At 39.1% G+C, this 17038-nt stretch overlaps 2 protein-coding genes across 6 annotated transcripts in view; both read left to right on the forward strand.

The window, feature by feature from the left end:
* Window positions 1-907: 907 nt before the first annotated feature.
* Window positions 908-15663, forward strand: larp4b (La ribonucleoprotein 4B). 5 transcript variants are annotated; one of them, XM_043226701.1, is made up of 17 exons: window positions 908-1350; window positions 3063-3201; window positions 7887-8034; window positions 8125-8280; window positions 8449-8530; window positions 8937-9073; window positions 9195-9298; window positions 9390-9500; window positions 9610-9663; window positions 9804-10010; window positions 10095-10201; window positions 10458-10703; window positions 10896-10944; window positions 11343-11525; window positions 11841-11971; window positions 12481-12580; window positions 13380-15663. In XM_043226701.1, the coding sequence occupies exons 2-17, from the start codon at window positions 3115-3117 to the stop codon at window positions 13641-13643; spliced, it is 2166 nt and encodes a 721-aa protein (XP_043082636.1). In that variant the 5' UTR covers window positions 908-1350; window positions 3063-3114; the 3' UTR covers window positions 13644-15663. The 5 variants fall into 5 exon arrangements, with proteins under 5 accessions (XP_043082636.1, XP_043082637.1, XP_043082635.1 ...); XM_043226702.1 differs by having other exon boundaries at window positions 10899-10944; XM_043226700.1 differs by lacking the exons at window positions 908-1350; window positions 3063-3201 and adding exons at window positions 3226-7210; window positions 13085-13235 and having other exon boundaries at window positions 13380-13519.
* Window positions 15664-16611: 948 nt separating this feature from the next.
* dip2ca (disco-interacting protein 2 homolog Ca) overlaps window positions 16612-17038 on the forward strand; it is a 93310-nt gene continuing 92883 nt past the window's right edge. The window contains 1 exon segment of the mRNA XM_043226721.1: window positions 16612-17013. Within this exon segment, the coding sequence (XP_043082656.1) occupies window positions 16935-17013 (79 nt within the window). The 5' untranslated portion in view covers window positions 16612-16934.

The raw sequence follows: 17038 nt of genomic DNA on the forward strand, positions 1-17038 counted from the left end.
ATATAACCATATAACCAACAACATACTGGCTAAGCATTAAACAACATTTAGCAACATAGATCTATATCTGATGGCTTATGTGTCATTATGGTGCCTGTAGAGCTACTAAACCCATTCCAAACATAGAAAAAACCAGAATAGAATATTATGAAATAGACTATAGAAATGTTCTATGACTGACATATTAAAAAGCCTTTATCTCTTTCCTGGTTACCTCTCATTTCTCACTATTAGACCATTGTTCATTCTGTCAGACATGACTATGATGGTGGACAGGTTGTAAAAAGATATGTAATTTTTATTAATGGCTCCTCCTGCATGTTTTAATTCTTGCACTAAGAAGGTTTGAGAACAACAGCACATTCGCAAGAGATTGCCTTTTTGGCCTCTATCAGTACCCGTAGTCTATCTCAACCAACCGAAAAATCTTGCAGATGAAACGGAAGCAGAGAATCTTTTAATACAAGCCAGACCATCCACTCACACTCACACGAGTCACACGCTTCTCAGTGAGGATCCTGATTGGCTACATTCCTGATCAGACGTAGTCCTACCAGTGCCGCCACCTTTACCAAAATTCATACATTTAAACATATTATGCACCAACGTAATTTACATAAGCGTAACAAGGGTCTGTTATGTTGAGACAAGTAGCTAATAATAAAAAAAACCTAAAAAGCTTCTGTTTACACAAAATGCATGAACTCGCTTTAAGTTTAAGCGCCGCATGCCTTCATTCAACATAATAACTATCAAAATATTTTCATCTTTTCATTTTATGGACGTCAGAGCACGCACAATTTGTTGGCATACAGCGCCCCCTATCGACAGCGTTCATTGAACTGCAGCCAAACGCAGCCGTTGGGTTATTGAAAGGGCCGCAGTGGAGAGTGGGCGGGCTAGTCAATAAAGCGGCTCTGGGCGGGAGTTCGTTGTGCGGTTTGGCCGAGAGAGTGAAGCGCAACTCCGGACACAAATACACGGGGAGGGAAGAGGCGTGTGGCTCCGTTCCTTATCATATCGCAGTTTAACTAGCGCGTACAGTTATAGTTAGTCGCGTTTCTCGCACTGAGACTTAAGCCGTTTTGAAGAATAACACGCATTCACTCTCGTGTTGTTACCATCTCGACAACAAACGTTAGCCAGTCACCTAAACATCACCAAACAGACCTTTAAAGTTCACTATCAGGCCTGAGACCGAGGAGCTGGTGGTATTTGGAGGTTGTTGAAGGTTTTGTGGCGGCTAGAAAGTTTCCTGCACCGATTTGTGGATTTGTTTTACAAGTTTTGTCCGTGGAAGTCAGACGTTCGGGCCGCAAACAGTCTCCCGTGCGCGGAGAGCAGAAACAGGTGAGTGGGAACTCATACGCGCCATTATCGCGCATATATAATCACGTTTTTCATCCCTATACGTTTTTAGACAGGAATTTGATCCAAAAACGAATATCTGAAGTGTTTGTTCACCATTTGAAGTTAGCACCTTGCGCTAACTGTACAGGCTAGCTGTATTACTTCTCAATATCTGCCAGTCTTTAGCATGCAGGCTAACACAGACACTCATTGTTTTTCAGTTTAAATAGGCTGTTTTATGGACGTTTGACGTTTTATGTTAGATAGATGAAGATTTTAAGGATTTTAAAGTTTGTTTTTAATATGTTCGTGTGCAGTTAACTTTACAGAAAAGGATAGTTTAACTGGTTCAGCTAGCAGCTGTCTGTTTGTGGCCTGCAGCATTCATGTGCTTTGACATATGGATTGAGTTGATTTGACATCTCTAGTACATTTGTGTAGTTTTCAATCATCATTTACTTTGCATATGTTTTTTTACATGTCATTTTATAACACTGAATTTAATTATTGGTCATTTTAAGTGGTTATGCATCGCGGAGCTGTCATGTTTACGTACTGTCATAATGTAAACATCCACCATGTGTCATTTGAAAGGACTATCTTTATTCAGAATTCAACTTTGACAGATCAAATGTATGCTTTTTTTTAATGATAACACGATCAAGCAATTGTTAAATTCGTATATTATGATCTAGAAGCGTAATTAGTTCAATTTTAAAGTGTATGAAATATTTCCTTACTGCACGTGTTAGAGCGATCTTATTTTGGATGCATATGCATTATTACTGTTTGTTTACATAAATATACCAATACAATATTTTATAACAGTTGTTTTGATTATAACCGTACTCACATTCTGTTTAAATGGCTATACATGTGTTATAAAGAATTTATTTCTCATGGATACAGTCTGTAATCAATTTAAGATATCTGGTATTTCAAAGAGTTTTCAGTAACAGACAGTTCCCTTTTCAGCATGTTAAGTGTTCGTAGGTTTTGATGAGGTCAGCCTATTCAAAGATGCTTTCCCCAGTAGTTATATTGACCAGTCAGCTTTTCTGTACAGATTGGGGAGTAAAAAAAAAAAAAACCCTCAGAAAATAAGAAAGTTTAGTATTATCAAAACTATTAAAAAGTATAAAACGAGACATTTTTGATTTCATTGTGATAATGGAGTTGATATATATATATATATATATAGATATATAGATATATAGATATATATATATATATATATATATATATATATATACATACATACACACACATATATAAATGTGTGTGTATATATATATATATATATATATATATATATATATATATATATATATATATATGTGTGTACATCTTTCTTTAGTGACACATGATTCTTCTAAAAGACATTTTAACATGTTAATTTGGTTCTGAATAAACATTTCACCTGATTGATTGTCAAATTTGAAAAGTCTTGTGCTGCGGGTGTTTGTGAATATTGTAATAAATTTTTGTTTGTCATTTAATAAAAAGGTAAGCATTTAAAATGGAAATCTTTTGTAACCATTTTACTGTCAAATATTGATAAATGTTTGAACTATATTGTAAGTGTAAGTATAAGAATAAATGGTTGGTAATTAGTGTTATTATAATGTACTGTGAATAGATTTTGTTTGTTTTTAGTTGATTATTTATTATTATTTGTAGTTGATTTGTCTTCATTGCTTGGTCATCCGTAGTTCCCTGGTGGTCTGGAGAGCTCTGCGTTCGGAGCTAGAACCTGGACAGCTCATGACTTCAGACCAGGAAGGAAAAACTATCGTGGAGCCACAGGTGCAGCAGTCACAGGAAGCAAAGGAGAAAGAGATTCCCCTTTTGGTAAAGTATAACCTACATATCACCGGCTAGTCTTTTGAAGCATGTTAAGTATTTGTGATTTAAAGAATAAAATACCTAATAGCAAAACAACCGAGACACCCCGCCGCAATTTTGGGCGTTGTGAAAAGGCTTAAGAGGCGGTTGTGTGAACCACCCTTGTGTTTTGGGACGTTGCCAAGTTGCTGATCCCATTCATACAATGCAAGTGCAGCCTTCATTGAAGCACCAATCATTGAAGAGAGTTCGCATTTGAGTGATGGGCCCATGTGAGTCAGCTGTATAATTTTAAATGTGCTATTTTGGGTCTGGGGAGGGGGTAAGCAGCCATAGCGTGTGCCTCTTTCTCTCTTTCCCTCTCCGAGGAGCTTGTGAGAGGAGCTAGTTTTTGTTCACCGGTTTGCATAGACGTCCTTTGATAAATTAAAATATGGGGTGTTGCTTCAGCAAAGAACTGAACCCTAACCTGGTCAGCGAGAGAACAAGTCTTCTTCAGGCAGCCATTCCTGAGGGCTCCACAGTGAAAGACGTCAAAGGCTGCGCATGGTCTGTTGCCGATCTGGATGGTGTGAAGCCTTCTGAAAATGGGAACGTGAACGCTGCTTTAGATATCAGTTGTAATGTGTCCTCCGCAAACTTGTCAGCAGGCCTCAACCTCATTGAAGAGGGCGGTAGTAGTGTACAGGATGGAATGGCATTTTGGGATCCACCTGTCGGCGATCCACCCATTCACGAAGCTATGGTCCAGAAAGGAAATGCCAGTCAAATGGGGAGAGACGATAGAGACAATTGCCAAATTAAGGAACCTGACACATTGGATTCTGTGAAACGAAGAATAGCTGAAAATGCCATAAGGAGAGCAAAATGGTTTTGTGATGGTCCAAAAAATTCCACAGAATTAACTAGAGATGGCAAGAGTGAAAACACCACCTCTGGAGGAAACACCCTGGGCATTAGTCAGTCGTGTGTTTTAAAGGATCAACATTCTGGTTTCTCTGTTATTGCAAAAGAGGAACAAGTTAAGACCCTGTGGGATGTTCAGTCAAGACCTTCGTTCACTTCAAAGCATGCCACACTTCCATTCAATAAATACTCTAGGAGCTCAATAAATCTGGATGACTCTGAAGATGGAAATTCTGGACCGTTGATCACTGACCGGGGCTTTAAAAAAGAACAGAGTTTCTACAGCATCTGCTTGATTGATTTAGAGGATCTCGGGAGCGAGTGTGGGCACCAGCCTGTGACAGAAGCTGACGCAGTCAGGTACACAAGTGCTCCAGCTGTCTCTGAAAAGGCTTTGTTTGATAATTCATTACTACCGAAAGACTGCAAAATATCGGGTACAGAACCTTTACATAAATTTACAGCAGCAAAACAGATAGAAAAAGGTTCCTCAGAGACCGGGTCTTTGACAAGTCTACCTGTAAATTTAGCACTTCCAAATGAAGAACATACCCTCCCAGATCTTCTGAAACCATTTCCTGCTCAAGAAAATGAAAAGTCTTTATGTGAAAATTTTGTTTCTACTCTTTGTACAGAGAACACTCTTTCTCCCTTTATTGCTGTAGAGGACATTAATCAACTCTCCCCAGATCTGCTGGCACAAAATGGACAGATGTCTGTGTTGAAGTCAAGTACAGATACCGCGTTGCCACAGGGGGAACCTGCTGACCTACTTAATGACCATGATCTTTATAGTAGCTCTCGTTACAAGGCCACAGATCTGGAGAGTGGTTCTGAGCTCAACAGACATAACACTGTGTTTGAAGAATCTATGTTGAAATCTGCTCAGCAAGATCTAAATGGTCCTTCGGATGAATTAGAACGGGAAAATCAATGCAGAAATGATGATAGAGAATCAATTAACCTAAGGATGGAGAACAAACCAATTGTGTCAGATAAGGTTGAGTCCTTCATTTCTTCTCTTGGAAACACATCAGATAGATGCTCAAACCTTAACGTAGTTATCATGGAGTCAGATCAATGTATTTCCAGGAAAACCAAGACAGAGAAAGTTCTTAAAGAAATGCCTCAGGCTTTCACAGCTGTCAGCACATCTTCATCAGAAAAGTTAGTTGAGACGGAGGACCAAGGATTTTCTTGTAAGAAAACCTCTGAAGACATTGAAAATGTAAGGTTTTGCTCTAAGACCCCACTGACTTCTGATAAAGGAGACAACTTGCCAAAATCACCTTCCTTTGGTAGAGTTGGAGTTGAACCAAGGCAAATAGCAACACTGGAGGAGGTCATTCTGAATCCTTGCCAGTGCAGTAAATTGCAAAGTGAAGGGCATACAAATGAATCTGACATGTTCAAGGTTGCTGGTGTGCTTCGGAGATTGAGCAGTCCATCTCATGCAGAAGATATTTGTTTAGATTTCACTTGTAATGCAAAAGAAGACAAGTTGGACATGACTCCGCGTACACACGTTTACCCTTGTGGTGTTTTCCCCACTGACCAGACAAAGATTGTGTCAGAATCTTGTGACAGTCCAAACTGGGAACAGAATGTAGAACCAAATGCAAATTTTGCAAATGCTGAACCATGTGACATAAGTCCATCTCTGCTTCCTACAAATGCCTTTGTGAATTTTGAGCACCTGATGGAAGTCACTGGTAAATCTGAAGAAGCTGATTATCACAGTGAAAGTTCTTCTAGTTCACAAACTCTTCACTTAAACTCTGTACCTGTACCCAGTTCCGATTCTCCTGTTGAGGAAGATCTCGTGCAGATCAATACCACCTGGTTTGTAAACACATCACACAATGGTGTCTGTAATAAAGGACATCCAGAAAGTGTGGCCGTGAGTTATTTAATACAGGTGGGATTGGGAAGTGAACTGCCAGCAGCAGCACATGAACAAGTCATGGACAATGAAATAGGAGAGACTTGTTTACAGCATGAGAAGACGCATATTGCCAGCAAATGCTTCAGCGAGGATGAACAGAAGGCACTGGCTGAGATTTGTTTGTGTGCAGATGATGGTGAAACCGAAATGTCAAAACTTGAACCACGGGGACTCGTACCGACTTTAGAGCTGCATAATTGCCTAAATTATGGGAATAACAACAATGATGATTTGACATCTGTTTGTTCTGTTAGCAGTAATGTACAAACACTTTCTCAACCAGCATGCCAACCTGAAATATTTGAGACAATTGATTGCACTTCATTGTCAATAAATTGCACAAGGGAAAGCACTTGCCACGATCTGGTCTCAGAGAATCCAGCCAGTGACACTCAGAGTTCTTTAGTTACATCCATTCAGGAGCATGAAGACCTTCATGACATGAGGGAAATCAGAGGAGATGTTGTTGACTGCAGCATTCCTCTTGTGAGTACCGCAAGACTATCACTTGAAACTGGAGATGCGCAGTCATGCGCCTTACAAGGCCATGGTAGTGATTATGCTTCTATTGAGAGTTCGACACTTACCATGCCTCATATTTCCAAACTTATAACAAGCAGTCTTGGAGTTCTTGACTTTGATCAGTCTGATTCGAAAGTCATTGTTGATGACATGAGTGTAAATGCAGCAATTCCGTTACCAGTAGAGCCTGACCAGGTTGACATTTATGCCACTTTGCCATCTTACGAGATATATTTTCTCAATAAAGATCAATTCACGGTTCCTGTGCAGATGGAAAACCCTGAGGGCTTGGATGAAATGGAGGGAGAGCAAGGCATGCTGAATATGGTGTCTGACCTTCTTGGAAAATCAGAGTTGAGCGAAGAGGTGGACTCTAGTCACTGCCTTCCATGGGCCAAAAAACCCCATGTCCAGTTTTCTGATAACCAAACAGAGGCATGTGCGCTGTTGTCAGCATGGGACAACGCTGTCTCTGAGGGAAGCCTAACAGTGCAAAATGTTGAACAGGATCTTGAATCTGACTCTGATGTTGTCCCAGAGGATTTCCAGGCTTCTATGGGTTTCATAGCACCCTATCCTTATAACCTGTTATTCACTGAAGGATCTTGTGTATGGGACTGGCAGAATGCTTATAGTGAACTTGTGAGTACTTTTTAACCAACTTTAAGCTTGGTTATACAGTAGCCATTAAAATTATTTGGACACTTTAGCCACAGTTAAAAGTATATGAATGACAATGCATTAGGAAACAAATACCAAACCAAATAACTTACAAAATTATCTATTTTATTTGTCAATTATTAAATGAGAAATTTTAATTACAAATTGTCATTGTGAAAATTTTTAGTTAAAAAAACAAACAAAAAAAAAAACCTCTAGCATCATTTGCTTGAAAATTTTAGCATGTTGAATCAGCGTCAGGGACGTTGGGCTGTTGGGGAAAGTGAGAACTCTGTTGTGAAACTAGGCATCCAATCAGAGTCAGGGCCAGAGAATTACTGCAAAGGTAATGAAAACGAGTAAGTAAATGAAGGCGGCACAAACAGAAGACTGTTCTAATGAAACGTGACCTTACTCAAGCATTCCAATATGTGAATATTATTATAACAACGTGAGCCACATGAAATTTAAGAAAGTTCTCAACATTACTGATATTCTAAATGTTTGTCACGTATTTAGTTTGTGCAGTGTGTTGTTTTTTTTTTTAGGCTTGGTGTGTCCCGGCCTTAATGGCATTGATTCAGCACATAATTGAACATGCTTTTGATTCATTCAACACATACCCGATTAATAACCCATGTTTTTTTTTTTATATAAGGAATCCTCCAAGATCTCAGACCTCAATCCCAATGCGAAGGCATGGGCCAATTACATGCCTAAACCAGAGGCCTCTGCTCCAACCTGCCCAGATTCTCAGCAGTCATGGGTAGAAGCGGCCGATGACCCATCAAACTGCATCTCAGGAGGTACACTTCAAAATATTACCATGCTTCAGTTAAATTGAACTATACCATCCTTATCAGTCTTAAGAGGTTCTGATTTGTTTTTGTCCATAGGTTATAACAACAGTGAAGACAAAGGGAACTGGAATGAGGAACAGCATGTATCTCCATCTGTAGAGCTGCCCTTTGCAGCGCAGCAAGAATCCGTGTACATGGGAAGCTCAGCCAGTGAGAAAGGCATTGTGTCAAACCAGAACACCAGTATGAAAGGTAATATCCTTTTGCTCTTTTGTTCATTGTTGTCAACCTACTCCTATTACAGTTGTTTACAGTTATGCACATTTACTATGACACAAGATGGCACAATCAATCATTAAGGCTTAATAACTATAACATTGTTAAATAATTGATGATGATTTGATTTATTCTTTTGTGCAGGGGTGGATGATTCAGATTCCTCCAGACAGCTCGAAGACCTTCGGGAACAGTTGAAGGCAACACTGGAGTTCTGCCTTTCTAGGTAATTACTGGCATCTTTACAACTGATCACACTGAGTTAGATTATGGATTTGTAACTGGTCCTGTTATTAAACATAACATATCCTGACACAGTACCTGAAATCAAAAACGGTAAGACTATTCTGTGTTAATATCTCAGTGAGTATTACACTTATGCAAATGTGAACTAAGAGCATTTAAGTGTGTGGGATATGCTTTCAAGAATGTTTTATGGAATATGGTTTGGATGTTCCTTTTTGATAAATTTAATGCATTTCTGTTTAAGAAAATAATTATTTTAACACTATTCAGCAAATTAAATATTATACTGACACCATACTTTTAAACTGTAGTGAATGTTTTTAAAAAGCTTGAAGATTTTAAGACGATATAGGATTGATGGTGACCTGACCTTCATCTTGTTCCAGGGAGAATCTAGCCAATGACATGTACCTCATCTCGCAAATGGACAGTGACCAGTATGTGCCAATAGTGACTTTGGCAAACCTTGATCAAATCAAGAAACTCACCACTGACGTGGATCTCATTGCAGACATCTTAAAAAGTGAGTCTAAATTCAATTCATGGGTCACAATGTGGCTTTTTATTTTAGACATATAAAATGGGTTTGGTTACACACACAGCAGATGGGTCTGACCTTTAATGATACATTTTTGACTCACCAGCGCTGCCTCTTGTCCAAGTGGACAAATGTGGAGAGAAAGTGCGGCCCAATCAGAACCGCTGCATTGTAATTCTCAGAGAGGTTCCTGAGGCCACTCCTCTGGAGGTAATTATCATGCATCACTCTTAGTTGATAACATCTTTAATGCTCTGACCTTATGTTTGTGCTACATGACATTTGGCTTTCATTTTTACAGGAAGTTGAAGCGCTCTTTAAGAGCGATAACTTGCCCAAGTTCATCAATTGTGAGTTTGCCTACAATGACAACTGGTTCATCACCTTTGAATCTGAGGCAGATGCTCAGCTGGTAAGTGTCTCCTTTATTGCCCCTGATTTGATCATTTCAGATTACTGCCTCAGGGTTTTTAATAAGCTCTCTTCCTGCTGCTAAATGTTGGCGTACATCACTCTTTCAGGCATATCAGTATCTCAGAGAAGAGGTGAAAACTTTTCAAGGGAAACCGATAAAGGTAGAGTGCAATGTAGCATATGTAACATCTCTGAATGCTGTTTTTAGTGACTCAAGGCTTCTCCTTTGTCACACTTTCAAATAAAGTTGTTGTGTTTTTTTATAATTTTTTTTATCCATCCATCTATGAATATATTCTAGGCTAGAATAAAGGCCAAGGCCATTGCTGTCAATACCTTTGTGCCAAAGAATGGGTATCGGCCAGTGGATGTGTCCTCAAATGTCCAACAGCGCTACACCCCTTATTATATCCCACCTGTGTATGGAGCGCAGCAACAGTTTCCTCTTTACAGACTTGTGACGCCTCAGGGCTGGTCAGCCACACAGAGCTACCTGGACCCGGCTCTGGTAAGTGTCATGTGTTCTGTTTGGCTCCGAGGAATATCTGAATGGCATCTGGGGAAGTACTAATCAGGTGTTTTCTACCAACAGGTTACTCCATTTCCCAGTCCTGCGTTCATTAATGGCTTCGCTGGTTCTCCGACATTTAAATCAGCAACATCTCCACTAACTGTCCGACCATATGCACCACGAAACAGGTACTTTTGTTACCATAAAAAAACGTTGGTTCACACTACCAGTTTAAAGAAAGAAATTGGGCTGATGTTTTAAACTGATCAAGTATGACAGTAGATTCTTTTTCTGATGTTTTCTTGAAATTTCTAACAATTTTATTTGAAAACGTTTTTGTGCGGTTTCATAATTGGTAATCCTAATGTTTCTTGAGCATAAAATCAGCACATTAAAATGATTTCTAAAGAAAACAGCTGTGTAACCATTCTTTCTTTCAAACAGGAACCACAACAAAACACACATTCGACTCACAACAGACCGTGGAACCACTCTGCTGGAAAACCCTGCTGCTTTCTCTACTTTTCCTTCGGAGAGAGTTCCCAATGGGACACGTCCTCCACAGGCTCATCACTTGGGTAGCCGTCCTCGACTACCCAGCGGCCCGGGCTATCCGCGTCGGGACCAGGTTGGAAGTGGACGAATGGAAGTGAATGGAGCCGACTACTCACTCAACGCAGGCCGTGGAAGGTAATGCTGCATTTCTGCATATTGTTGTAGCGCTATATATGGGGGAAAAAAGCTTGTAGTTTCCTTAAAGAAACACACCAATGTTTTTGAAAATAGGCTCCTTTTCCAACTGGCTCCAGTATTATTTTTAAAGAAATGGTGGTCATTTTTTTTTCATATTGCTTGTTTGATTGTTTTTTGCTTCTTTTCAAGAAGGGGAGGCTACGGATACAGGAAAAGAAGAGATGACAACAAGTTTCCAGTATGTCATTTGGTTTGTTGCATAGGCAAATGTTTTGAGTTTTACTTTTGTTATGATAGGACACTATGTACATCAAGTGATACAGTCAAGCCTGAAGGGACAAATGTACATTATCTTGCTTATTGCACAGCCAAGTAAACGAATAAATGCACGTAAAATACTGATTTTAAATTTCTTTGACCAGTGTAAAATAAAAGACATAAAACTTGTACATCCATGTATCTGTTCCCGGAGTGTGATTATTCAGCACAGACAATCATAGTTTTTCCTGTGGTGCTGTGTCATAATTCATCATACTGAGGAGTAGCCAAAAGTTAGCTATAAAGAATAAACGTACCAATGCAGGCTCATTTCGTTGTACAGATTCCAATCTTTTTCTCAACCTGTGTGTTAAACAGAGAGCAGCAACACAGTCGCCCCCTCCTGTTCAGGAGCGCACTCCGTCCCCCAGCTTTGAGCTAGGTCTATCCAGCTTCCCTCCTCTGCCTGGAGCCGCAGGAAATCTAAAACCTGAAGTAAAAACTGAAAACAGCCTTGACAACCGACTATCTGACATTGTCACTGGAGCAGTTAAAGACAAGGTCGGCTTTCATTCAGTTTTTCACGAGAGTCTTTTGTGTTTGGGTGTTGAAGCATTAAATAGTCATTTTGACTTTTAAAAAAGAAAGTAAAGATATTTCAAGCTGATATTTTGAAGGAACCAGTGCTCTTGGTTTTAAAATATTAACTTCATGCATGAAATGCTATGTTCACAGCAGACCTTGCTGTCAGTCATAACCATGACAAGTCCTTGGGGTGTGTGTGTGTGTGTGAGTTCCTGCTGTCCAGCTGTTATGTTTGTTCATGCTGTCCTTGCCGAAAGGAGTTTCACAGAGGCCCTCTTTGTCTCTCCACAGCCTCTAAATAAGGATGTGGTCACCAGCCGTGTGATCTCAGGGACCCCCAAAGAATCTGTGCAGACTGCTCCTGCTCCTGCTGCTCAGACCCCAGTGGACCACCAACACTCACCCTCTCCAGCCGCTACAAAGTGGGTTATTTTAGGCTGACTAACTAATCAATACATACCACAAATCTGTTTTCACTTAAGTGTTAGAAGTGATTTCAGATGGTTAGTATTCCTTACTAGGTTTTTTTTTTTTCCTTCTGAAGTAATGACACAGCTGTCGCAGTGACAGGTGTGATTTCTCAGGATTCCGTTATTTTCCATTTGTTGCATTCCAAAAAAAAAGGCTTGGAGCACTTTGAAAGGTGTTTCAAGATTTCCCTGAGATAAACACCCAATTTTACTTGTCAACAATTAATTGGTAATACTCAGCCATTTGACGGAGGTAGTGTTTACTGCTTTCCCATAGAATGAGGACAGCTAATCATAAATCATTTACGTAAGGGCTTAAAGGTACAGCTGGAAATAAGGATGTAAAATGACTTAAATTACTAATATTATAAGTGTACTTATGGGGCAAATAAGAAATGTTGGAAAATTATAGAAAATGCCACGTTGAAATAAATGCCCTGCTTGTTTTTCTTGTTTTACAGCCTGACAACTGTAGAAAAACCTAAAGAGACGCAGGCACCTGCAGAGAAATGCTCCGAGACACCCGCTGCTAAAACCGCACCACTTAGCAATCCAATATCGGTAAGTATACAGGTAACTTCACCATGTGGAATCAAACCTTTTAGTCATTTATCGAATCAAAAATGTTGTAAAAAAACAATAATATATGTAGTTCAGTGTTGGGAGACAAGTGGTACAATTGGTGGACACTGCTATGGAATTTGACATTTCTATAGGAAAACTCAGCTTTGATGGTGGCTAGTGTAGGGGTGTATTCAGAAGTTAAACAAATAAAATAAAAAAAACAAAATTAAAAAAAGTTGTAAAAACCTCACCTGTTTTGTGGGTTGTACAGAAACGCATATCACATGGAACTGTTGCATTCAATTGCATCAGCTCCTTCACCACTTTGTAATTGGCTCAAATTATTTAACAGTAGATATACTAAAGTTCAAACGTCTGAGGTCAGTATTATTATTATTGTTGTTGTTGTTATTATAGCGTCTTGGCTGAATAAAAGGTTCCAGTACAACATCTATAAATATATGTAATTTTGTTTCTTGTTCTTTTGAAATTTTTCACCAGAAAGTCTGGAAAACTCTGTTTCCACACACATTAAGCAGCACAACTGTTTTCAACATTGGTGATGATGATGATGATGATGATGATGATGATGATGATGATAAATATTGCTGCATTTTGTGACAAATGCACCCTTGCTAAGCACAAGATTCTTGTTCGTTTCTTTATTGTACATAGATGGCTTAAAGCCTCTTGTTATGCTGTATTTTGATTACAAAGAATGACATTATGATTTACGTTTCATAATGCAATAATGCGCAAACGATAACCTAAATTGATTCGATTCCTTTTTGACCAGGAGCCCCGGAAGCCAAGCTACGCAGAGATCTGTCAGAGGATAAGGGAGACACCAACACAGCAGCCATCAGCAGATCCTCGGCCTCTCAGCTCCACTGCTGAAGACATCAAGACTGACTCTGCAGAACGCAGATGCAGAGAATCAGCGCCCGCACCTGCCAAATCTGCAGCGACGACTTGTCCCAGAGAGACAGTGAAACCTCATCAGAGCACCGGAGAACGAGCGAGCAGCGGCGGCACGACAGCTTCCTTCCACCAATCCTGAGGGCCTCTGCTTTGCTTCCAGGACCGAACGGGAACGAAAACTTTTGTCAGGGTTGCTCAAAGAAAAAAAAGAAAAAAAGAAAAAGAGAGAGTCCCTCTTATCTCACGGTCTCTGTGAGTGCGCACACAGACAGACAGCTTGTCACTGGAATCAGGGCCTACAGACAAAAGCACTTGTGCATAAGGGTTCTCTGAATATTTTTGTTGTCCTTTCTATTGTTTTGATTTTCAGTTACAAGATCTTTTGTTGTTTTCCAAGGAAAATGGGATTAATGAACCAGCATCGGTTGGAGATTAACTATTTAAAAACATTTGTCAGAGCTCACCTTTATTTTGGGGTTAAAACTTCAAGTAGTGCTGTTGGGAGGAAATGCAGATTTTTGGATAGTGCTGATCCTGAAACACTTTATTTTTGTGTGTTTTCTTTTCTTTTTTTTAAACTGATATGTATATAATTTGGCTAACTTTGAGTGTCTTGGTGGCGAGGCGATTCTGAATTTCGACGGCCCCATCCATTAAAGCTGCATGAGTGAGACTTTCGTGTAAATCCGTTTCGTTCTGTTTTTACGTTTGGATGTTCCAGCACTGGAGTGACTCTTTGTTTTTTTTTGTTCGTTTTTTGAGCTCTGAATTATTTTTTTACATGCTAATCAAATTGTACTGATGTGATATTGTAGCAGGTGTATGTATGCCTGTTCTTGTGTGCATGCTTTCTTTTTTTACGTTTTCTTCTTTTCTTTTTAACCTTTTAATGGCACACATCGGTTTGCTGTATCATTTTTCAGTTTTTTTCCCCTACTCGCCTATAGTTTGGGAAGAATCCGCTCTGATGCCTCTTCATTAGATTCTGGAAGATCTTCACACTGCAAAGTCCTCGGTCGCGAGGGTGAAGTGTTCATGTGCCTAGTCTGCTGTGATCTCAATGATAGATGGCTTTATTATTTGCTTCTTCGCTCCGTTTGTTATCCCAGTGTGGTGCTACGGTTCGTCACATGGTTAATTTGGTGCTTTTATCTATAGAAACGAAGGGAAAGACACTGACATGCACCAACGTTTAACGTATGACCTCCACAGATTCGCTTTCATATCACCACAACTATACGAGTGGGATTGTGTACATTTTTATATAGTGGCGTGTACATCAAGAGCAAAAAGATCTGAGCCTTCAGCACACATGGACCAGCGCTGTTTTGTGGGGGTTCTCCTTTATGCAGACTTTGCGTTTCAGTGTCACTCTCGGTCATGCTGTTCATTAGTTAAGTCCATTGGTTGATTGGGCCGAGTGAGACAGTCTATTTTTTTTTTTTTTTTTTTTTTTTTTTTTTGTTGTTTTTGTTTTGATGTCTTCCTGCAGCGTGGAGCACGCGCAGAATGCTTTGAGATGTTCGTCTTGCCATATGTTGTTTATATTATCTTGTATTTTCCCTGTGAGTTTTTGTTTTTCTGTTCCCTCTGTTAATCCAAACTTTTATTTTTTGGACTTTCTGAATGCAACTGATAATTTTTTTTTTTTTTTTTTTTCATCAATAAATAAAACATACCATGGGTAAAGTAATGAAGGTTTAATTACACAAACCTTTAATATGTTAAAAAAAAAAAGAAAGAAATAAAATTAAAAAGAAACATCACATATAAATTAACAGTGTTTGAAAACTTGAATTTTATTTAAACTTGAAAAAAAGAGACTCTGCCTTAACTTTTTAGATGATTTTTGAGCTTTTGTTTGTTTTTCTTTCAATTCCCAAAGTGTAGAAAAAAAGGATGATGTGGTTGAGGCATCACGAAGCCTTTGTCACTACATTTGTGTAGCACAATACTTTTGGGATTGAGATGGGATTATTGTTTCGTTTGTTCACCTCTGTGTAAATGCTTATAGTCTAAACTGTAGTACATGTATACACTCGGATGTGTGTGCTTTCTCTGTACAGATGTAAATAATTGAAAAATGTTAAAATGGTACCCTAAAATTGGTTATGAGAAAATGTATGAAAAAAAATAAATAAATGTTAATGAGAAATTCATCGATTAAGTAGGCTTGGTTTTTGTTCTCCAGTGTTTTTTGTTCTCGATCCTGTGGTCACCACCCGTCTGACCACAAGGTGGCATAATATAAGCAGTAATACTTTATGGAGCTATCCAGTAGGCCGGGAAGATAAGAATGAAAGAGATCTGCAGGTTATTGATTGTGTATTTCATTATCGGTTTGAACTCCTGACCATTTAAAGAATTACATGAAACATTATCAGAAGAAAATATTCTCATGCAAGTTATGTTATTAGCAAACCAATTTGAGCTAAATGACAAACTATGCTGAAAATGCAAATTAATCTTTTTTAGTGACGTTTTGCTTTATTTGAAATCCACATTTAAGATGAATGAACTCCAATAGTTTGATCATAACGGAATAACTCGATCATATTATTCAACATCTTTTGCTTTAACTAAGGCAGAAGCATCTGACCATTTTTGCAGAGTATGTTATAAATTAGTCTTGATTGGTGACCTAAAAATTATGCAGGGTTTTTCTTCGTTTAACATGATTTCACGCTGTATTTTCTTTAAATTCCTGTTTTTATAGCTTTCTTTAAAGATTCAAGATTCCAGATATTCCTTAAACTATTTTTTTAAACCCATATTTTCAGAGTGATCTCATATATTAAACACAGAACAATTATTGCTATGTACGCTACCCTTCAATAAATATAATTGAGATATTATATATATATTATTGAAATATTATATATTTTTCTGTAAAAATAATGTAAAACCAAGCTGATTTTTTCTCAATTTAACATTTTTTATTTATAATCTTATTTACATTCATGTTCATCGCTTTAAACAAACATATTATGTAAATACAACCTGAACAGGTATTGTCATTATGAAATGATTATTTATGGAGTCGTTTTGTCGCCCCCTCGCGGCTGTAAAAATCACAGTCGCCTTGCGTCATGAGAGAGTGACAGAGAGAAAGAGAGGGAGAGGGGCTGAGCACACACACACACACACACACACACACATACATACACACACACACACACCGCTCCGATCGGCGAGCTTCACCGCACTGACAGTCCACATCTTACACTGCTGACTCTAACGGCGGAGCCCTTCAGATATGGCGGGGCTTCGTTGAGAGGGACAGAAAATCTCCGCTCACCGAACAGTTCGTTCCTGGACGCGCGTCTCCCGCAGCCCTCCTTATGCACCGCTGCGACGCGGAGAAACGGCAGCAGCGCTGAAAGAGTCGAAGAAAGAGGACGAGAGTGATTTTTACCCCCTTGAACGGACAATGGCGGACCGCGATGCGCTGCCCCTTCCATTGGAAGTGCGGGCCAGATTGGCTGAGCTGGAGCTGGAGTTATCCGAAGGTATGATTGACATTTTAAATGACTT

Source organism: Puntigrus tetrazona, chromosome 24 (genome assembly GCF_018831695.1).
Source record: "Puntigrus tetrazona isolate hp1 chromosome 24, ASM1883169v1, whole genome shotgun sequence".
Lineage (NCBI taxonomy): Eukaryota > Metazoa > Chordata > Actinopteri > Cypriniformes > Cyprinidae > Puntigrus > Puntigrus tetrazona.